General features: G+C 42.7%; 1 protein-coding gene across 2 annotated transcripts in view; it reads right to left on the bottom strand.

The window, feature by feature from the left end:
- Window positions 1-23833, bottom strand: part of SNCAIP (synuclein alpha interacting protein) — a 364836-nt gene that overhangs the window by 128892 nt on the left and 212111 nt on the right. For both annotated transcript variants that reach the window (XM_085632668.1, XM_085632669.1), the window contains exons 6-7: window positions 18578-18757; window positions 14957-15070 (exon numbers count right to left, since the gene is read on the bottom strand). In XM_085632668.1, coding sequence (XP_085488794.1) covers window positions 14957-15070; window positions 18578-18757 — 294 coding nt within the window. The remainder of the gene's footprint in view (window positions 1-14956; window positions 15071-18577; window positions 18758-23833) is intronic.

The raw sequence follows: 23833 nt of genomic DNA, 5'->3' as shown, positions 1-23833 counted from the left end.
ACTAAGAAAGAACATTAGAACATATTTTTAAAATACCATCATTTATAATATTTAATGGAGCCAATGATAAGGCAGTAAGTATCCTATAGCTAGCACATTTCCTGCAGGTGTGTGTGTATACCAATATATAAACATAAATACCATACTCAAAAACAGTACACTATTTGAGTAAATACGGTATTCAACTAAACATGTACTTTTGGTAAATGTAACTAGTTCACAAACAACTGCTAAGTATCTAGACATTGACCTTGTTTCTACTGGGGGAGGGGGGGCGTGCTTCCTTTGGGCCTGTCACCTCTATTCATCTATTCAGTGTAATGAATAAGTTTTGGTTATAGAAAGAATTCGACGACTTCTTTCTACGACCAAAACTCATTCATTACACTGAATTATTTGGAGTTTTGTTTATTGTTGTCAATGTGATGTATTTTTTAATGTCACCAACCCCTCACTTCACGCACTTTCACTATTTTTTGTGTGAGCACCCGAACTACACCCTGTAATCAAGTGATTCTCCATTTATGCCGTTAATAAATGTAAATTCATTTCAACCTTGTGTCCCGTCATATACTGCGCAGCACATACGTACTTACTATTTTTGTTGCTCCCTTGACCTATACATATTTAAGTAATTGTAGCCTAAGCTACCCAAGGACCTAGTTGGCCTCTCTAGTACCATGGTTTGGGGGAACAGCACATGAGTTAGAGTTTATCTACATGTGAAACACACATTGTATCATGCTGATTTGAGTTACCGGGTGGACGGATTTGATGGCCCACAAATAATGAGGGCCTTAGTTCTCCTGCTCTACAACAGCAAACCACTCCATTTTCACTGACGGAAGGAGCATACTACTGAAGAGTTTAATGTGCCCTTGTCCTTCACACTGGCTTTTGCAATCCTGTTACACAGAACGGTGCACAGAGAAGGCACCAGATGGCCAAGGCAGGCTGATAGTGAAGAGCTCTTTGATGGTCCTGGGCTGGACAGACAAGGGTTTCTAGGATTCCAAGGCACGTCCACAGAGGCCGAAGGATACAAAAGACTTGACTTTAATATTGTTTGATCATTCCAAAGACCTAGAGGTGGAATGGAGACTCATTAAATATAAAAAAGGGAATTGTTCAAAACCTAGTATTTTATTCGGTGCAAGGAAATGTTGCAAAAAAACGAAGTTAGCTGTGATGAGGGGCCACACCATTAAAAGAACAATTGTCCAGCAATGAGCATGGAACCACCACTTCCTAACAAAAGTATTGTAGGCTTGGGTGACAGTGTGGGCTAGTGTCTGGTTAGGAGCCCATTCTACACTGCTTAGTCCGGAGGAAGAAGGGACCTCCATGCTCTGGGGTACGTGTCGAATGCCTGCAAGGCAATTCTGTGGTTGGAAAGGTACCCTGGGCAACGGAGCTGGAGTACAAGTCAAAAGTGACAAAGAAAGGGAGACTTTTTAAAGCGTGAAGCCCAAGTGAAAGTAACTTAAGGTCGTAATAAGAATAAAAACACTATACACTAATTGAAATACTGTGAAAAAAGTAACCGGTAAAACATGGCTTCATTTGAGATTGCTTTAATTTTCGGCAAAAAATACAAATTCAAATTCTCAGAATCAGCCACTTCTTACTGCTGAACATCCACCACACTAGTTGTAGGTTTAAGAGAGGTGTACCGGTGCGGCCACAGGGAAGGCAGTGAACAGTAACGACGACATAGCTTTGCGGTCTTCCCAAAACTATAAACTTTTTTTCCACAACCAATTTGCAGACTGTCACTTACTAAAGAAAGGCTAGGCTGACCCATCTTTCAGCCTCAGCTCTCAGTCAGTTCCACAGAGAAGGGCTTTTTCATTACGACCTGCTGCTGTAATTGGAGCTATTGGTTTAGAAACCAGACTCATTTCTGGTTTTGCTTATTTCCTCATACCAGCTCTGTTATGGCATTTTCAAACAAGGCCCTCTGTAAACACATTGTTGCACCTAGAATCATAATGAATTTGATAATACAATATTAACCGGTTAAAGGCGTGTGGGGGTCCACCACTCAGAAGCTGCAGCTATGGAAAAATAGAGCTTCAAGGTAAATTGCTATGCTGTCCCGTACAGTGGATTAACAAAACTTGAGGGGGGCTCTCTGCAAAGAACATGAAGGGGGAACCCACCAGATCCGGACCTCTCAGGCCAGGGGCATGCTACCCATGCACAGTGACAGAGGGGGCCACCTGGAACTCGCCCCCACCCCACCCAGCACCATGGGGGCTATTGTTACGCCACTGGGCCCGCACATGCATCCAAAGTAAAATCTGCATTTTGCAGTTTCTCAAAGCACTGTGTAGCCCACAGGAACACTCTTACCGCAATCTACAATCTTCCATTTATAAATTTCATTTACATCATTATGGCTGGAATCTATTTTGCCTTCGTGTGGGTTCGCTTAAGTCAGAGGATTGAAGAAAGGCAGAATTACATTCACCATGTCCCCTACTAACAGCCAACAACCAGTGTGTCATGGGCTCCAATGCAAAGAAGGAAATGGGCCTCCTGGTCGCGGTGTGAAATGTGGAATCCAGCAATAATAAAGGGTTCAGTTGGTCCCTCAGACCTTTGGACCCTTCTGGCTTTGCACCGACTGAAGGTACGCCCGTGACAAGCAGATGAAATGAGGCAGGTCTGGTCTGGTCCCAGTACCTCAAGCTATACACTCAACCAAATTGTAATATACAATATTATTTTCTTGTTAAAGAAACTAAAGCAGCGTAGTTCTGGCACAGTACAAGAACCAGGCAGTGTCACGATTTTGGAAGCTTAGCTTTCATGCTTAAGCACAACTGGAGTGCAACGAGGTATTTTCACAATTGTCTGAAGCCACGACGAGTGTGTCAAAGGGCCTGATGGTGGCCAGAATTAAACTTTCAATGAAATGCAATTGTCCGATTCACCCTGCCAATTTGCCCCATTATCTTTAGAGACGCAAGACAAACCATAATGCCTCCTCTGTCACATACCTGTGTGAGCAGGGAGTGCCTGCGAGAGTTATCTGTTTTGCTTTAGTTTAGCTAATAATACATTTCCCAAAAAATTACTTTGGGTAAACCCACTATATAAATAGCATTTGTTTTAATAAAAAAAGATGTAAGCCTTGAATAAAAATCCTACGATTGTTGAAGAAACATTACAGAACTATCTAGTACAGCGGGACCTAACCTTTTGACTTCTGTGAACCCACACCGATTTATTACTGGAATCCAGGGACCGCTACTGAGTCATTATTGGAAGCTAGGAACCCAGAGCCTCAGCAATTTGAATAATTTGAACCTCAATATAATACACAAAAATATAGAAATAAGTATATACCAAACAAATATATTTTGGATATTTCACAAACATAAAAAAGTTTTCAATTTTACTTCTTTATATGTATATACTTAATTTTAATATTATTTAATTTTGTACAACACACGGAGACTGCCTTAGTAGGCCTCCCAGGCCCCAGGGATCCTCGGATTATTGTTAAGAACCACTGATTTAGTGTCGCTTCAGAGGCATAGTAAACTGCATGGGATTCAATCAATGGATTCTACTTTGTATTTGGGGCGGTAACAAACTCTAAATGAGGACCATAAACATACTCTTGATCATAGTTGTAACTAGGGATGTTTTGTTCCTAAATTCTATTGTTGGACGCAGGCAAAAAGGATAATGCCTCAAACTCAGCCTGGTCCATCTATCATGTAAGAAGATGATGCCCAACTCTTCAGCAAATGCATCAATGAAATTGAAAGTGTAGCGGGCGGGAAGGCTAAGCTAAAAAGCGCTGCTCCAAAAAGGCATCACGCAACACAATTTAATGTTTCAATAAAATGCAGTAGGCGGAGTTAAAACTGCGCTAAAATCATCTAATCCTTACAAAATAGTCATTCTTCGGACAGCAGGAGGGCAGACTGCAGAGAACCCACCTGGGCTGCTTAAAGGTCAGTATTCAACACAGTCTTTCATGGCGAGCAAAGGGGAAGTGATCGAAGGACCCCCGCTACACCTTAATCCCCTACAGTAAAATGAGTGAAATCCCTGCTGGAGCCATGCTTAAATGTAGGTATGCTGGGCAGAGCCGGCCTCTTTTAGGGTAGAAGGGGCAAAAAGAAATTTGGCGCTCTCACTGCTAATGTTGAATAAAATGAAGCAGCAGGGCGCCGCTTTTGTATTCACAGGTCAGCTCCTGACTTCAGACCAGCCAACTCGCTTTGTGCCATCGTGTGTTACACAATTTCCGTTCCCCTTACACGGTCACCTAGTGAGGAGCCAACATTATACAATGGCGGGGAAAACAAGCTGAAAACCACTGTAAACCGTGATTTTCCAACTTGATTTTCAGAGGCCGTAAGGCCTTTGGCGGGGTGGGGGGGGGGGGAGGGGCTTGGTGAGGGGCACTGTGCCTCTTAGATAGCTCTCAGCACGGGGTTCTGTCCGTCCAAGGCCCTGCTTCCTCCTTAAATTCATTTGTAAGTTGGAAGGTATGTGAATGATGGCATCACAGTAGTGATTGGCTTTTGAACACAAACATATCTGCACCTCCCCCAACACCTCCGAATGGTGACAAGTTGTATGTTGTGTTGGTGTGTGGCAGCAGATGAGAGGAGGACAAGGAAAAGGGCTGATGGGTGTTAGAGGAATATGTTACGTACCCTGTAGACATCTGTTCGTGGCATGTAGTGCTGCAGGTTCACATGCTGTGCATACTCCTACCATCTAGAGTTGGGCTTGGACATGTACTACTTGATTTTGTTCGAAGAAAGTCTTTCGAGTGACGAGGTATAGTGACTCATCCTTTCTGCAGTATTGCGCATGAATATCGGCTCCATAGTTAGATTGTTTTCCCGCCCAGCGGGTGTAGGATAGAAAGTAAAGTGAAGCATAATGATGTTCATGTTATAAGCAAGACAGAATAAAACTAAGTTATCTGCAACAACCCAGGGCTTCCAGGAAGAGGGTGGTGTATGTGAATCTACAGCACTACATGCCACAAACAGATGTCTACAGGGTAAGTAACATATTGTTTGTGGCATGTGTAGCGGTAGTTGCACATGCAGTGCACAGACTAGAAAGCAATTTCCCCTGTAAGGTTGTGGTTAGCAGGAGCATGCGGAAGAACACTGGAAAAGTGTACGTGGAACAGCTTGTCCCACCTGAGACTCCCGTTTTGCTAGAAAGTCCACACAGTAGTGTCTTGTAAAATTGTGTGGTACGGACCAAATAGCAGCCTTACAAATGTCCACAATCGGAATATTGTCAAAAAAATCTATTCAAGTTATTTCTTTCCTAGTAGAGTGTGGCCTTGGAGGTGCTATGAGCTGCCTTTGCCTTTTGGCTTTAGCATAGCAAGTTTGAATACACCTGACTAGCCAGCGACCAATTCCCTGCTTTGAAACAGTAGTGCCTCTATAAGGTTTAGAGAAGGCTACAAATAACGGCTGAGATTTACAAAATGTTTGTGTCCCATCTACATAGTACACTAGGGCTCTTTTAACTTCTAGTCTATGAAGAAGCCATTCTGCTACTGTGGTTGGACGTGGAAAGAACACTGGTAAGTCTACAATTTGGCGGAGGTGAAGGGAAGATATCACCTTAGGTGGGAACTTTGGGTTTGTATGAATAACACCCTTGTCAGGATTTACTTTGAAAAAAGTATCTTCTAGGGTTAACACTTGAAACTCAGTTGCCCATCTAAGGGAGGTAATAGTGACTAAGAAGGCTACTTTCTATGACAGAAACGGCAAAGGACAAGAATGGAGGGGTTTTAAAAGGGGCCAAATTAATCTTGAGAGAACTATATTCAGATTCTAGGAAGATACTGGTGGTAGTCTGTGAGGTTTGACTCTTCAAACCTTCCATGAAAGCTTTGATTACAGGATCCTGAAGAGGGAGGCGTGTTCCCTGTTCTGGAGGTAGGCTGCCACTGCTGCAAAATGCAAGCAAATAGATGTGCACGTTAGTGCAGAGCATTACAAGTTAAAAAGGTAGCAGACAATGTCCTGTACCTGTGGTTTTAGAGGATTGATTTGTTTAGGAAGAAAGTAGAGTGTGAATCTTTTTCACTTTGCTGCATAATAGGCCCCAATGGTGGGGCGACTGACTTCCCTGACTATATCCGTGCACTCATGAGGTAAATTAAAGTACTCAAACTCGAGGATTTCAGCAAATAATCACTAGGTTGAGTTGTTTTGGATTGGGATGTCTTAGAGTTCCCTGATGCTGCGTGAGAAGGTCAGGCTTGTTGGGGAGCTTCTGAAGTGGAACTAGAGAGAGCTCTCGGAGGGTAGTGAAGCAAGGTTGTCTGGCCCAAGTGGAAGGAACTAAAATTAGTGTGAAGGGTGTTTGCCTTAATTTTCTGATCATATATGGAAGCAGCGTGAAAGGCGGAAAAGCGTAGGCAAATATCCCTGCACAGTTCATCCACAGTGCATTTCCCTTGGACTGTCAGTGTGGGAATCTGGAGGTGAAGTTTGGGCAGTTTGTGTTTTCTGCAGCTGCAAACAGATCTATGTACGAAAACCCCCACATTTGGAAGTATGGGAGTAGGATCTGAGGCTGGAGTTCCTACTCGTGGACGTGTTGCTGTATTCTGCTGAACAGATCTGCAAAGTTCATTGTCCATACCTGGTGGATGCTCCGCTAAAAAGTGGACTTTGTGCTGTATCGTCCATCGCCAAATGCTTTGAGCTCACATGTACAGTTGGAGGCGAGTAAGTGTCTCTCTGTTTCTGAAGGTAGTACATCGCAGTCATCATGTCTGTTTTGATTAGGACTGTTTTGTGATGAATAGGGCAGAAAAAGGCCTCGAGTGCTGGTTGAATCGCTAACAACTCCAGGTACTATGTGCGATGTTTGTTGTAGGGGGGTACACAGCCCTTGAACATTTATGTTTTCTAGATGTGCCCCCCATCTTGTGAGGGATGCATCTGTGGTGAGGGTCACCCAAGGAATAGGGTTTAGAAAAGACCTGACCTGTTTTATGGTTCTGGTGTTCCACCACTTCAGAGAGTGATACGCACTAGCCATTAACAATACAAGATCTTCCCAGAGACCCTGTGCTTGTGACCACTGTGTGATGTTGCTTGGTTCCATATTCCACATTCTAGCGTGGAATATGGTTCTAGTAGTGTTCTAAATTTGGCAGTTAGCTTCGATGGATGGGGTTGCAAAATAAAGTCTATCTCTAAACTCACCATTTCCAAGACTTCTGACTTCATCACACTGGCGATGATTGCCTGGAAAATACGGCTGAGGCAATCCAAACATCAGGAGGAAAAGTGAAGGAAGAGGTCGAGCTCGTGTCGAGAGGAGTCAGGTACGGCGTGGAGCAAAGGTGGAGAGGTTTATTTCAGTCTGTGGTGGACAGCGGCTGGTGAGTGGAGAAGGAAATGTTGCCTATTTGTCCCAGGAGGTCTCGGCGAGTTCAGGAGAAGCGAAGTGCTGTCCTGTGGAATGCAGAGGCTGTCTGCGGTTCACTGTGGTGACGCGCATGTAGCCTGAGCTCGATCGCCCTAAGAAACAGGACCATAGGCAGAACTTACGCGGACCAAGAAGACAAACCCTATCTACCATTGTAAGAGGGCCTAATGTTTGCGTGTGGACGGCGGCGGCCATTTTGAGGATTCAAGATTTATCATGTGTTTTATACCGACAATTTTAAAAGAGGTTTGGAACATCGTTTAAATTATTACTTCAGGCTTGACATCACGGTGACAAGCACATCTTTTATAACTGTGTTTGTGTCATATGGGCATTTATTAAGTGACACTTCAGGCTTGTTATCACGGTGACAGGCCCTGATGCTGGGCAGTGGCTGCACACCAGAAATGCGCACTAGTCGCAGATGCCAAGTGAGCTGGAGTAGCAAGCATCTAGCAAGAGGACAAACATGTTCCTTCTGCATGTGACCACCATAATTTATCTCATACAAAAGCCTCTGGATTTTATTGTCTCTTCACACAATTATAAGATTTGTGTCAGAGTCATGGGTAGAGAGAGAGAACTAGAGAGAGAGATTGACAGGAGGGGAAGTGTGACAGGTCATGCAGTGGAATAGGAATAACAGGCCTACAGTGCAAAGCCGGTGCTGGAAGATGGCAATAAAGTAGATCTACCAGGTGGGCAGAGCCAGAAAGGAAAATGTTACTTTCCTTTATCTATCCATTTGTAGCCTGTAGTGCTGTAGAGTCACATGCTTCACACAATTCTACAGTCTATTGGGGGATGCGGACATTTGAAGTAATTTTTCTTCAAAGTAAAGGTTCCGTCAAATATACCTGTTCAATTGGTCATTGAGCTACTTAACTACATTCTACATGTAGCTGTAATGTGCATGTAAAAATGCATTATATGCAAAAATGTGTTTTTACAAATGTTAGTATTTTTGGTAGTCGATCCTTAGAAAACTAAAAACCTTTGAGGGCCTATTTGATCATCCTCTAATAAGGAAAACGTCTTACAATTCGCCGGGGTGTGACATATTCTAAAAACATGCAGAGGTTTGAAAGTGAACTAGCAAAAAAAAAAAAGAAAACCACCAAGAAAAGAGAAATGGACATTAAACTACTCGCTACTTGAATCTTAATCTTTCAGCATTCTATTTTCTACCACTAAATGCTGATTATTCAAAAGTGTGCACTCATCGCCAGTACTAAATACAATCATATCTGAACAGAAAAGTGATCAGAAAAAAAACTGGTGTGGCTCAAAACGTGATGTGGAATTTGCAAGATATTGCGGTGTAGAACAAATATAAAACCCTTAGGAAATCTACAAATGTATATTGCATAGGCCCCCTAAGCTCCTTTCTTCCCCCTACACTGTCCACGCAAAGTAGCACTTGCAGGTCTGAGGATGCCTCTGGACTACAAAAACACCCAACTGTATGTGGTACAGATATAGGATATGGCCACATGCCTCCTGCTTACCTGTGCTCCAAAACATTCATGTCCCAATAGTGTTGCCTCCAGCAGGAACCAAGAGGACCCCCATGAATAACAAAGAAGGGTGCAATCAGGAAATTGCGTGGTACTGTATAGACTGGGTTGTGTGTGGGGCGCTGTTTTACAAATAAGGAGCAGTCATATTTGAATGAATAAACCCTTTTATTGGGTTGTCATGTAGCATTACGACTTGAGTTGCACAGAGGTACAAACCCTCCCAATGGCTAAAATTCAAGGTTAATGACAGCAAAATGCACTTATACATTTGCACGAAACCCATTTTACGCTTTGGAAATGACATTCAGAAATTGCAAGATGGGTTTAGAAGTCGTTACATATCTTGAGTACACCTTTCAAATACCAAATTGGTACCCTTTGTATTAACGTTTGAGACAAACAATTGATAAGTTGCCTACTGTCAAGTTGGGGTGTTATCTCATTTGCAAAAGAGGCCCACCCTCCCTTGGAACCTTTTACCCTTTGAAAATTGGGGTTGCAGTGTCAGCTCTCACTGAAGAGTTTCAAAACTGAAAACTTTTTTTTTTTTTTTTTTTTAATTTAAAAGCGGTCCATTTTTTCCTTGAAGGAAAAATGGACTGCTTTAAAGAAAATATATTAAAAAAGCATTCCGTTTTGAAATGTAGATCGGCGTGGTGGTCTGCTGTCTCGTGTCATAAAAAATTGGTATGGAAATTGCAACCACTTTTTGCTCTAGTTTTAGAACATATTGCTCTATATTCTTAAAGAGGTCCCGAAGCAACAAATGCACAATGTCTCTTCATTCACATATAACCTGATAATATGCCACCATACCACTGAAAACTGGTCCAAACAGTACAATGTACTTGATGGAAGTACACTGTTGATTCTGAAATCTAAAAAGACCACCTGCATGTATCAAAGAAGGTTGGTCATACATACAGCTCACCAGACCTTTTGTGGCACAACAGCAGACTAACTAAAAGACATACTTGAAATTGTCCACACAGACACTCTGAATGCAGTCTCCAAAGATATCTATTACAAAGAAGTTCTGAAAAAACATTGTACTTGGTTTAGTATCTATTTACTTCACCAGAGTTCAGTCACACATTACAAACATCTGGATAGGAACATCATGCTGATCTTTCCAGACTCTCTATTCATATTAGCCAATTAGCATCCTCTCTCCATGAACGCGGAGTTATTTTGGAATTAGAGGGTAAACACAATTTTCAGCAGAGGATTTCAGAGTAAAGAGAAAACATTTAGCCTCTTCCCATTCTGGAAGCATCATTCTTAGTGGAGACATTATCAACACATCACAGTATTCAGCGAGCAGAAATAAATGCTTCACTTAGGGGCTTACACTTTTGCCAGCAAAACTAACACATTACACATGTTACTGCACTTTCTAGGGCTATAATCTGTGGATGTTTATGTTGGTCTTTCATTATCCCAACCGAAAATAATAGTCAGTAAGATTTGAAACAGCACTTTTATGCATCCGCCTCACTGACTGCCATCTTCGGCACTGGAGCAGGCACTGACATTCAGGCATCATTTTGAACACATTCACCCGCTGTTCCGCCCACCCTTTCCAGGATAGGTAAGGAATGTAACTGATCTTTCTTGTAAGCGAGATTGGCTTATGACGTGTATATTTTTGTCTTTCTATGAATCATGGCTACGAAAGTGCTCCTTTATTTGGAAGTTTAGTTATCTATCCAACCAGAGACAATACTTCAGAAACGGAGGACCAGGTTTGGCACATCTAACTTCAAAGAAGGAGGTTTACTGAATCCGTCCTGTATTTGCTTTTGTGATAAAGGGTAACATTAGAGCTGAGGCAACATAAGGTTTCATAAGGAGGACTAGAAAGTCCCTCAACAAGAAAGGTACATAAGTTAAAGCCCCTGGCGCTAGACTAAAAACACTGAAACCATGAAAGTTATTTGTCGGTTACAGTAGTGAGTAGGAAGGGCAGAGTGTGGGATAGGTTCAAGGCAAGACAGCAATGTAGACAGCTAACAAGGAAAGTGATGCATGTTTAAGAAGCCCATGAGCCTTGTCTTCTGACGTGATTGACCATGGCTCGTCTAATCACGCTTTTGTCACACAGCAAGGTTGGTAGGATAGTTTACTTCGACCTTTCGTCATGCATTTCAATCTACATGCTCAGAATTGCCAGCAGCAGTGTTTTCCAATTGCCAGTGAAACAGGAGAAATATAGGAAGGCAGCAAGTAATACGTGTGAGGATTTAATTTCGAATTGGGATTTGCCAGATTAAGGACAGACTAGATAAAATAAGGAGACACATCCATGCTGGTACCTAAACAGGTTTTTGAGGATCAAAAGAGAACCATGGCTGAATGTTCATGAAGTCTTAATATGAATTCCCTTGCGGCTTCCTATTTGCGTCTCCTGAGCTTTCCTTTGTTCTTACAAAATGTTCAGGCTTCTATGACAGATCTTTAGGCAGCTGGTGAGGAATGAATAAGTGGGCTAACGGTGCGTAATACACTGTCACCCACCGCACCATCCCAAGTATTTTCCCATCTAACAGCATGTCTCTAAATGCCTCAACTGCTACGTCCAATGGTGCGAGCGACATCAGGTTTTTTCAGCTGAAAAAAAACACAAAAGCCTGGGCAGAAACTGGGTAGAAAAAGCTCAGCAGCGGTGAGTTCCCATACAAGGACATTGGTTTGTCTATCGTTATCTTAGACAACCTATGCCTGTTTCTACTCGGTCTGCAAACGAATATGATGGCTACACCCGCTACCGATTTACCTCTATGAACCAAAACTAGAGCTGGGCAATAAAAGCGAAATAAAGCTCTTACAAGAGTGTCCATATAATCAAATGGATGATAGAGTTCTCCTGCACAGTTTTAATTCCACATTGTGTAACTTACCTTAAGCATGCTGTACCATCGTAGGGGTCTGGCCAGGGCCCACATCTGCTGAACAACGTAACTGCTTCCTTCTCCTACCCCCCTTGACTCATATGTGGTGGCAGCCCAGGGCAGGAGCTGGTGGTGCGAAGTACATAGTGATGCAGGTTTATAAGAAGTTGATAAGCAGGTTTTGGAGGAAGCGGGACCAACTTCTTACCCTCATCTCTTTTGCAGTCTGGAAAAGGCAAGTTTACCAGCATGTCTCTCCGCTCTCCCGACATTCTGTAGAAACTTTACTGAAAGTGGGAAGGCAGTCTTACTGCATGTCATTTAGAGACATGCTGTTAGATGGGAAAATACTTGGTATGGTGGGGTGGGTGACAGTGTATAATGCACCGTTAGCCCACTTATTCATTCCTCACCAGCTGCCTAAAGATCTGTCATAGAAGCCTAAACATTTTGTAAGAACATGGTCCTACTGTAACACCCTATCTGGCTGGTGCTAAAGTTTGCTGGAGCTGTTCATATGCGGACTCCATCCCTCAACTCCATCCACCCTGCAAGCGTGAGGCATGCTCATTCACAGTCACAGGAAAAGGATTATAGGTAGAAACAGAGGTGTTGTTCGGGGCGGAACAGCAGATTGAACATCAGGAATTGGTGGTTTTCCTCTTAATGTGAGGAATCGCTGGCATTGGTGATGGATTTCCTCATTCAAAGTAGAACATGGGTGTGTGTATGCGATATATATCCATTGTGTTATTGTTACATGTTGATGGCGTATTGGAGCTGCCGGGTGCAGTCTGTATACTATCATGAACAGCGTTTTAATAGAGTGCGCAACTGTAGGCAAATATGTTTTTATTGCTGCAGCATAAGATATGTGATGCCAAATCTCTGTCTGCAGGCAGGGACAGGCTCAAAATGGACGATGGTTGAAAAAAAGGTGGTTGTTGTTGTGGTGGTAGTAGTGGTTGGTTTTATTTGTGTGGTGGTTATTTTTGCTGGAGTCTGTTTTGTGTATAAGAGCCTGTACAGGAGTGTGTTGTTTTTTTTTTATCTGTCTTTTGGGGGTGCTACCAAGTTAAAACTGGTGCAAGGTCAATTCACCAGAAAGACAACAAATGGAAGAATGGTTTTACAATTTGCTTTTCTGGCTGGGATGCAGTAGAAAAGGACTAATTTGAAATGGCGATTTGCTAGGAAGGTGACGATGCAGTCCATACTGCATGGGACAAATTCTAAAATATGGTAAACTTGTCACCCGATTCGATGCCTTCACAAGTAGTTCAATGAGGACATGCAAGAGGCGCTGGAACATGGTGATATTAATAGCTGGTATGAGACACTACAATGTTTTTCAGCGTATAAGATTAAGGGAAAGGTCATCAGATTATATGGTGTGAGTGGGAAGGATCTGTGATCTCAGTCATGTTTGTTTTCTTGATAAAACAAAACAAATACACACATTTTGCATTTGCCCTTGGCAAAGTGAAGGACTTGAAGGAGATCAAAAATCATTAATCAACTTGTTGTCAGACGAGTCATCTTTGGAGGGGGATCTTGTCGTTACTGCCGTGCCAGCCTGAATTAAAACTGCTTTGAGTGAATGCGGCCAAGTACACGCTAATCGTTCTGATTTTTTTTGAAAATTCTTTTTATTGGCATTTATAGTAAACAAATTGCAAATATTTGCACATACGGATTTACAGTAAACATGTGCCCTTGGATCAACGTGTACAGCGGATCTCACAAGCTTAGAGTGTCAGGGTCCCCGCCCTATCCTATGTCTAGGCCCATCCCACTGACGTGCGCTGTGGATGCCGCATTACATGAGGGCTGCTATCGGTATCCATATCCCCTGAGTGCGTTGTCCCTCAGGTCGTTGAAGCGCGGCCAATTAAGTACTATGAACGAACTGGGGACATGTAAACTGGGGAGTGCACCCTATCTGGAATTATGGACACTGTGAGTCTATTGTCGGAAAGCAGTGTCCCTGCCTGTCGCAGCGCTAGGTTATCTCAGACGCGAGGAAGGGACGCTAATCGTTCTGATATTTCTTAATTAATACGCTAAAAAAAATACAATCTAATGAATGGAGTGATGCAAGGCTCAAACCCCAATGATCTGAAGGCGAGGAAAGAATCAACTCTTTCGGAAATCGACCAACAAAATGAGTACCTCTCGCACTCCTCCTTTTTAACACTTATAGACCTACTATGCATCAGACGTGGCACTCACATGGTTTGCGGTTTTCATTTTTTTCAGTGAGCTGTTAGAAACGGCACTCAGGTACTTATGTTACATTAATAATAAGCAACTCTTTAAAGGAAAGAATTCTAGCACCAAGATGCATCAAAATCATTTAATTCATGTTTGTCAATCAGACTGTGGAAGGCCATTCTCAGAAAGGGGTAGTCATTATGTAACAATAATACTGAAATCCGCAATGGCAAGCAGTGCAAAAAACATAAATCAGAGTTCAGATAGTATGTCATTTTGTAAATTGACAACTCAGGAAAAGAGCGGGCAAGAATATTTCCCATATTAAAATTCAAAAGTAGAGTTTAGCAATGGCACAATGAAAGCAAGAAAAGAAAACATTTTCATTTGACTTTCAGACAAAAACATTGAGTACACAACACTATAAATCTACAGCATCACTCCGGGTGCCAAAACTGCATCAGAGTCCAAACCTTTCCACCAACCTTTTTTTTTATTTTACAAAATATCATAGCAATGACTAGGAGAGTTTGATGAATACTGCTCATTGCAATAAATCATTTATGGTCTGTACAATGAATGAATCATGTGAACTTGTGAACGAGGTCAGCAATCGCTGTTCTCAGACACAGAAGGGAGTCTTGAGTAGGTTATCCTGGCGTCAGTGGCAACAGTAGAGGGAAAGCCAACAATACCGTATCAAATCCCAACCTAACACTGCTACAGAGCAAAATGAGGACGCGTGTTGCCAGTGCCAGCAGCACAACACTTTTGGAGGTTAGTGCATGTTAACAAAAAACAAAAAACTTAATGTGCTACATTTTACCCTTCCAAGCTCGTGGAGCTTCTATCCTGCCAAAACATAAACAAAATGTACCATACCTGCCCATAACCTGCTGCATAGTGAATAAGGCTTGGATGGTCCTTTGAACAGCTCAGTTCCGCAATGGCTTCTGTGTCGCTTACCATCCAACGCACGCACTCCAAGTGGCCATTCTAAAACAGAGAGAAAAACAAATCAAACCTCTTACTCTATCCTCTGGCGTGCTACCAACTGCATTGTCTGAATCCTTTGATGTCCATTTATTGTTACGGAAACTATACAGAGTTGCCGCAGTTGGAACAAGGAGAATAGGGAAGACTTGAAGGCTTTTCAAACATGCGAAATCTTGTATGCGGTTCTTCAATTTTATTTAATTTGAATCACAATTTGATAGGTTTCATTCCAAATGTATTCAATGCTGTGGTCCAATTCACAAATGTCAATCATTCATTATTGCAAAACGTCCATATGTATTTCGAGCAGGCCCTTCATCTGTACAGACGCCGACTGAGCACGTTGTGAAGAGCACAAGTCTTCGCTTATCGAGTGGTTTGTCCCCTGATGAAGGGCCCTGCCTTTAGGGATGTTTTGCAATAATGGATGATTGATATTTGTGAGTTGGACCACCACATATACATTTGTAATGGAATATATCGAATTGCGATTGAAATTAAATAAAACTGAAGAACCGCATACAAGACTTCTCATGTTTTAACATTTGGAATTACTGGTTGAAAAACAAAACAGATCCCTCTTTAGGGAATCAACTAGTGCACTTCTGGGAAGCTTCTCCTGTTGTGGGGAGAGCATTTGGTTTTATTGGTTTTATTCTTACTCACGCCTAGGATCAGAAGGCGATACCCTGGCGCACACAAGTAAACTGAGTAACAACAACCTCTTTCAAACAACACTTGGGAGTGCTTTACCCATCTACTGTACACAAAGATTTCATCCCATCTTTATACACAAGTTGCAGACAATTCTTGTATATCCAGCAGTTTCTGTGACCGGTTATGGACAGTTCTGCTCATTTGCTACTTCCACATTGACTGGTCTGGCCATAGTCTTTGTCACAAGTGAGAGCAGGAATACAGGATAGGTCGAAGAGTATCCTCTCAGGAGCAGCCTAAAACAAGAATACAAAGGCAATGGAGGCTGTCTCACTTAACCTGTTAACCTGAACAATGACCAGGCAAGGAAAAACCCCTAGCATCAAAGAGACACTGTCTACTTCTTTAACACTCCTCTGTTTCACCTACTACAAAGCATCCCAGGAATGTACTCTGGGGAGGCCATGCAAATCACACCTGCTGTCTGGACTCTCACTCCAGTTCTCCATCGAGGGCACCGCTAAAGAATAACCAATACAAAATGGAAGCTAGTGTCAACCACATCCACGTCCTATGCTCTCTACATGCATCCTCTACACATGCATGCATGACCCACATGCAGAGGCCTAGCTGCACAGGCAGAACTATTATGAAAAAACAGAAGAGGCAGGTAAGCTGCACTCCCTGGCAGGGAAGGGTAAAGAGGCCTGTCCTGCAACTGTGATAATGTTGCTGCCACAAATGACGCTGCTCTACAGTCTGGTGAGGTGAGAGTAGTTGCACTCATCAAATAAGGGTGCATTTGGTGTGCCCCTCTCACCAGAGTCCTGCTGAGGGTCTCAATTCCACACTCACAGAAAGGCCTCAGCACACACACAGTTGTTCGTTATATGTGCCTAGGTGAGGACAAAAATAGCACAACTTGTTGTAAGGATACTTGAGGAACGGGTGCATGCTCTCCTGAGCCATGCAGGCAACATAACTTCGCCCCAAAAGTTATTTAGAGTGTTTCTCTTTGAGTGCCTAGCCAGGAAAATCACATGAATGCAACATTTCCTAAGGTTCAGGGCTCATTACATCTACAGTACCATCTGATGTTTGGATGGTCTGAATCCAAGTGAGCCAATGTGCCTTTGGCAGGCCTGGATGGGCTTGAACAACAATGTTCCTTAACAGGGCGATCCTTTACCACACAAGTCATTTACAGCGACTTAGCTTATTGAAAGTGTTGTTGGATTGATGTTGAACTTTAAGTCCAACACTTTCCCTACTGTTGTACAGACTGGAGTTTGAATAGTAAACTATACTATTCCAACTCTAGCGCTTTCCCTAAGGCAAGTCGTTGTAGCAACTTGTGTGGTAACAGAATGCGTTGTAAAGATGCATTCGTTATTCAGACTAGGTTATTAAGGTAGGCATGATTAATGCCTGCAAGGTTCCGAGATACAACCAGCCCAATGGGTGTGCGATATTGTGAAAAAAGTGAAGATTGCCCAGGAATGCTATATCGATGGGGGAGAGTGAAGAAACCGGGCGGCCAGTTGCAAATATTGAAGGGCACACATAGAACACATGCAGCTCAAAAGGTAATAAACAATTATACAGCTGTTTTGCACAAAAGTATGACACACAGTATTGGCACAATCTATTGGCAAATCTAGTTTTCATTAGAACTTATATGATGGCCACATGCATAGCTTTTCTATGCTCTTGTGGACTCAGTGACATTTTGTGTAGCGTTTGAGGTGCGTCAGCTAGATGAATGTGTATTCGTAGTTCAGAGGGAACTGGCAGTCCTGAGGCCCTGGAAAGGAGTTAAGGCATTTGCAATTAGATTAGCCTGCACAACACTGAGTCAAGTGTTGATAACGAGTCTTATGGGTCAGAATGCATGGCTTATTCACTAAATGAGTCCCCTTACTGAAAATTAGCTGGTACGGTGAAAGTGAAACTATTAAGGCGACAAAGGCACCTGAAGAAAACTAATCACTCTCAAAATGACAAACTAGGGGATACTGATGCATCCGCAAAAGACATAAAGGAACTCCCACCCAGTACAATGGCAACCAGAGTCACCAACCATCACAACTTGATGAGAGAAGAGAACGGTATAGGACTCTCGGACCCCACCACCCACCAGTGGTACCTTAAGACTCACTATCGCCTACACATCTCACTCCCCGCCCTGAGGCGTTCACCCAGCTTCCACACAGACATGCATGGACCTTCGTGAATGTACCCCATGCATAAGGACATCTTTTTTTATTTCTAAAGTTAGGGTACATGAATTGCATAAAAGAAATCACTGAGCCAAGCCACAATCTAATGCACTGTAATAAATGCAAAGGCAGCACTTTTCTGCAGGAGGGTGGATGTGCCGAATGCAGGGTTTTGGTTCATCACAGCACTTGCCTTGCCTACCCTCTTGCCCTATACGCACACCAGTTAACAGACCCCAAATTATATTTAACAACCCGGGCAATGGTGTGCAGGCAGAAATTTCAGTCATACATTTCTTAAAATAACCGGTGGTTTAGGCATTTAATTTGCTCCAAGCATCAAAGCCATGCTACACCTTTGTGTTTTAACATTTAAAAATGCATATCACCGTTTTTGCTTTCGGGACGCATATTCCATTTTGAGGGAGGTACTAGATTTGAAAGACTTCAAGAACTGTCCACAGCAAACTGAACACATCGGCATATTCACTGATGAAACCCCTTCAGTCAGTTTGTGCACTTATCTAAGAAGTAAACAAGGGCGCGTGTGGCATTTTCACCGACACTTGTCCATTGCTGAAGAAGCTAGACCATCAAGTTCGGTAAGTAACCTCGAGAAAAGTTAAGTTACCTTTATTGCTAGCCCCGCTGGAGTAAGTTTATCCACATTCCGCTCGTTCAAACAGTCTTCGCCCATGAGAGAGGTCAGATGCTGTAAGCATTCGGCATGCCCTTGGGATGCAGCAATGTGCAAAAGATTGCTTCCAGTTTCATCGTGAATTTTGTCCAGGTTTTCTACTGCCATGTGAGGCTGTGACAGAAAAAGGAAGAAAAGAAAGTCAAGACAAGATCATTTAAAGGTTATACATATATTTTCTAGTGTGCCTGTCAAAACAAGTAATTCTCAGAGTCGGAATGGCTAGACATGCCCTTTGATGCCAGTGTTCGTTTTGGATTTCACTGGACACTAGCCCGGTTTCGGATTACCATAGATTGTTAACATCAGACCGATGCAAAGTTGTCTTTGTTTTGATGTGTGTGTGTCATAGTCTGCAGCCCGGCTTTTTTGTCAGGGAAGGCTTAGATCTTCGTTTGGGCCGGGGCGAGGTGATGCATACTACACAAATTACATTTTCTTTATTCCTTTTATGCTTTCCAGGGCATAGATCAGACACCAGTCAAATCATGACATTTTGTGTCATGAGACCAGCAGGCCCACAGCCTCAAGAATTAAAAAAACAAGGCTGATGGTAGTACATTTGTGAAGACTGTTATGCGGCTCTAAGCGAAAATAAAGACATATTATAATAACACAAAATGCAGAATTCAGAATGAATTTCAATAATAAAACAAAAAGTTATAATAAAGAACTCTATTATGAAGAAAATACTTTGCTACATCCCTAGCCCTAACTCTAACCGTACGTCCAAAACCAATCATAAACCCAACACCAACAGCGACATTATCCTAACACTAATCCTAACCTCAAGAACTATCCATAACTTTTAAAGGAACCCTAACGCTTTTTGTAAAGCGAACACTAACAATAATACAACCTCTGCCCTCGATGTAATCTTATGAACAGCCCTTATCCGAACTTCGACCATTACCCCTGTACACATTTTCACCATCTGTTTTTTTTACGTTTCTCTAAAATTGCATATTCAACTTGCTTTGTTTTAAGTTACTTTTTGCATTTCTTCCTGTACTACAGATGACGTAAGCATGAGTATTATGCTACAGGGACTAAAGAGCAGCCAGATTTGAGATACTATAGGCGAAGGTGGGATTGCTCACCATAAAATACATTTTCAAATCCGAAGCACATGGGGGGAAGAGGTTACCAAATATTAGATCCAAAAATAGAAGCAGTATACTCCACTTGAGCACTCTTCGGGCCATCATATTATCAAAACTTAATATATCTGAGAGGCAACTACAGAGTAGTGTTTGAAGTAGCATTTATCCCCAAAAATGTTTTAAAAAATAGGCAAAATGTAACATTTTCAACACATCTGACCTAGGTATACAAAAGGAGGTCTAATTTTACAGACCTCGATATAACTTAAGGTACGAAATTTCAACACCCAAAAAATCAAATCCCCTTACAAAAACAACAGCAAACATGATCTTATCTTCGAGGGTTTGTGACTGGGCTTCACTCATTCAAAAGTGTTGCAATTGTGGCACCCAAGGTCTAATTAAAAAGGAAATTATAGTTAACTAGATTACATTAAATGCTGCTGTATGCATTTGATTGAACAGTCCCCCACCTTTCCTTCCCATGTTAAAGATTAAGTCTTCTCGTAGAAGAATATATTTATATCAATGTCCGGAACATCGGAGTCGTTCAGTAACCTAAAGTTAGTATACCTCACTTTTTTTTTTTAATAGAACAGTATTCCAGAGATGCACTCCGTGAACCAGGAGACTCCACCCTTTTCGATGCTAAGAACTACTTATGGTATATGAAAATCATCCCGAGCTACTAACATTATTAGTGTGATAATAGTGACCACATCAAAGAAGATTACATTAGTGAGCACTCTTAGCAGGATTACCAGCAGCTATCGCCTTATTATATCAGGGAGGGTTGCCAGCAGGAATGCCAACAAGCATTTGCAATGCAATAGGTCTCGCATTTATGAGAGTTTAAGCTATTGCCATTGGATATGACAATGAGTTTCATGTATGATTTAAAAGCCAAAACATAAATAAAAGGCATTGTCATTTATAATGCCAATCTCTCAAACTGGCTTAAATGCGAGACCTATTGCATTGCAAATGCAAGGCACTGGCAACAGCGGGCTGGGGTTGGGAGAAGGAATGGACAACGGGAGGGGCGGGGTAAACAAGGCACCAAAGCACGTCCTGCATGCAGTAAAATAAAGTGAAGAAAATAGTGCTCACAATCTAAATAACACGCACCCTGTAACAAACGAAGTAAAAGGGCCAGTCGCCATGGGAGGTGACAAATGAAGAGGTAGCGGTACTAAGGAGACTAACAATCTTATTTTCGAATCAGAAGTCAGCATTTAAGACAGACTGACACAAGCCAATGGCAAAAATGGGCTGAGCTTCTATTTCCTACTCCACCACAAGTCTCGCAGAGCAGTGCATGCACGCTGACTCAGGCTCGGCCTAAAAAACCCATGCACCCGTTCACCATTGCCAAGCCCGTGCACGCTACTCCTTTACCAAATGCTGCGCCTCGTTTTCACCTCTGCCTGTGCGTACCATCCACGGGGGAGGGAGGGCAATCGGTGCTGTGCGAGGCCTTCATAAAAGCCAGGTCTGGCGCTTGCTCGCCCGAGGCATGCGAGGTCGTATAAATTAAGAAAAAAACTAGGTGAAACAAAGGGAAACAAAGGGAAATGCCCCTGCCACGCCAAGAAAAGAGCGGCAGACCATATTAACGTGGAAGGGCCTGTGGCCGCTAAGGCGTCCGATTCCCAGCATCTGCGACCGCTGGGCACTGTCTTTTTCGTAGCTTACCAGTAGCGCAATTACGGGGGTGGGCATTTTAGTAGAGGATTCGGAACATGCTTGATCGTCCACACAAAAAAAAAGTAAGTCACTGACCTAGAAGAACAGGGTGTCTTTTACATAACGCCAAGATTGAAGGAACTACGCATGCGACCCGAAAGGGGAAAAAGTACCCTCGATAGAGTAATTGTCTACCGTCACTGAATGCCTCAAGGGGAGGTGCTGCGTTCAATATTATAAGAGGGCTAAGGAGATATCTGGCTCTGACTTACTGTCCCCTTCTGAAATGCAGTGCGCTCGAGAATTGCATCCCAGCCGTTCTCGCGCTGAGACACGATCCACATGCGTCCAGTCACTCACCATGCTGCTCAAGAAGGTTACAGAGGCCCGGCTGCAGGTAATGCCTAGAGGAGAGAGAAGAACGTCCTGTCCCGCTCTTGTACTGACGCCGACTGGATTAGTATTACAAATGTACACAGCATGAACCTGCGACTTCCCTGCGTCATCATGGTCCAAGGGATGTCTGCAGGACGAAACAAGCTGTGGCCATTAGGCGAACAGCCGCTTGTTTATATTTGCATCGCAATTTCACTTTAAGTGAAAGCGCAATGCACATATAAACAAGCGGCCGCCCTTGCCAAAGACGACTGAAACAAGCTGTCACCATTACGCAAATGAAAACAAATAGTGCTTACCCCTTAGTTAAAGGAGAATGTAAAAATCTAGTCTGCATGGGACGTCCAAGAAGGAGACAGGGTGGTAACAAAAAAGCCTCATTCACAATCATGACCCAGCGTTTAGAATAAACGGTGATGCCAGCCCATCAAAATGATGGGCGTGGCTTCAACTCCACTTCTAAAATATCCTGATTACAAAAAGCCTCGCAGAGCAAGCAGCGCATGTGCGCTGCAACGCAGGTCTGCAAGACCTAAAAAGCCATTTTGAATTTGGAATGCCTAACTATGGAAATTACATGACAGCCGTAGCTGGAATGCTCCAGGCACCAATGTAATAATAGTAGTAATAAGTCTCTGCAATTACGCATGATTAAACCATCAAATATTTTTAATTTTGGAATACATACATTTTTGTAACCAGGCATAAGCTTCTAATTTAGTAGACCAGGCTACACAATGGAGAGCTACTTACAAATAGTTAGAGAGCTAACAGTAGCTCACAAGCTACTCGGAGAAGGCTGCCGTGAATCTTCAATTAAATCACTGTTTACATTGCCGAGTTTTAGCTTTGCTAAATAAAGTCAAACTTTCACATCTAGTTTGCTGTTTAACACTGCTATTAAACTGACTTAATAACACCTCAAATGTTACACTTCAACAAATCACTACCTGCGTGTAGATTCTAGCCAGAAGCAAGCAGCAAATACCAAATTTGTATTGCGTTTTTGAAATTTCTACTCAGCCGTAAACATCTTTGTTCATGTAACAGTTGTAATGCGCATGTCCAGTTCAGTGAACCTTGTATCAGGGTAAAATATCTCTGCATTCTCACTTATTTACCTCAAATGCCCAGCTAAAGGCTACAAGTCTAGCACAGACGTTAACAAATGATGGAGGGACGTGCAGGTGTTACACTGGTAAAACTAAGTTGAATAAATGCAGGCAAAATTGATTTGATAGGAATATAATGTACAGGGGTGGGGGAACTAAGAATCTGTCAAAAGTGGAAATCTATACACTGCTGTAAGCCTGAGATGTATGGTTGGCTGAGGAACCACCATTCTAGTCAGGGTAAGCTAAGTACACACTAAATGATCGCCTGTGCTCACCCTCTAGTAGTTTGGCACAGAGCAGTCAGGCTTTTCTGAAGAGGGAATGTGTCAAGTATTTGTGCAAAACACACATACACACCATGTTTTAATAAAACAATACCAAAACGTCAAAAATTCAATAAATAGAACCACAGTTATGAATTTTTAAAGAATAAACCAAAAACAGTTCTTAGCAGTCAACAGCACTAAAAGGTTATTTTAGGTCACACTACAGTGGGGTAAATCCAAAGTTCAAGCCAACCGCGATGGAACACTGGTCAAATACAGTTCTAAACTGGTCCAGCTGAAGTTCCACCTTCTCAAGCTGAGCCCAGAACCCCATTCCCGGAGGAGGCAGTCGCCGGGATCAAGTAGAGCATCGCTAGCGATGACCCCGTGGGTGCAAAGAGTCAGCCGGGCATCACAGACGGCAGACGGGACCTCGCGGTCAGGGATGCTTGCTCTGCAGCGAGATGAAGTTGCGGCGGCTCATGCTGTTACTTAATGCGAGCGGTGCAGTCCCAGAGTGAATGAGTCCATTTGCAGTCGTGAAGAGCCCAAAAGCTTGATTTAAGGGGCCCAATAACCACTTCAAAGGGCCCAAGTCTGCAGTGGCGCCTCTTGGGGGCCAGG

This window comes from Triturus cristatus, chromosome 2_1, assembly GCF_964204655.1.
Source record: "Triturus cristatus chromosome 2_1, aTriCri1.1, whole genome shotgun sequence".
NCBI lineage: Eukaryota > Metazoa > Chordata > Amphibia > Caudata > Salamandridae > Triturus > Triturus cristatus.
This window is presented reverse-complemented; position numbering and strand designations above follow the sequence as displayed.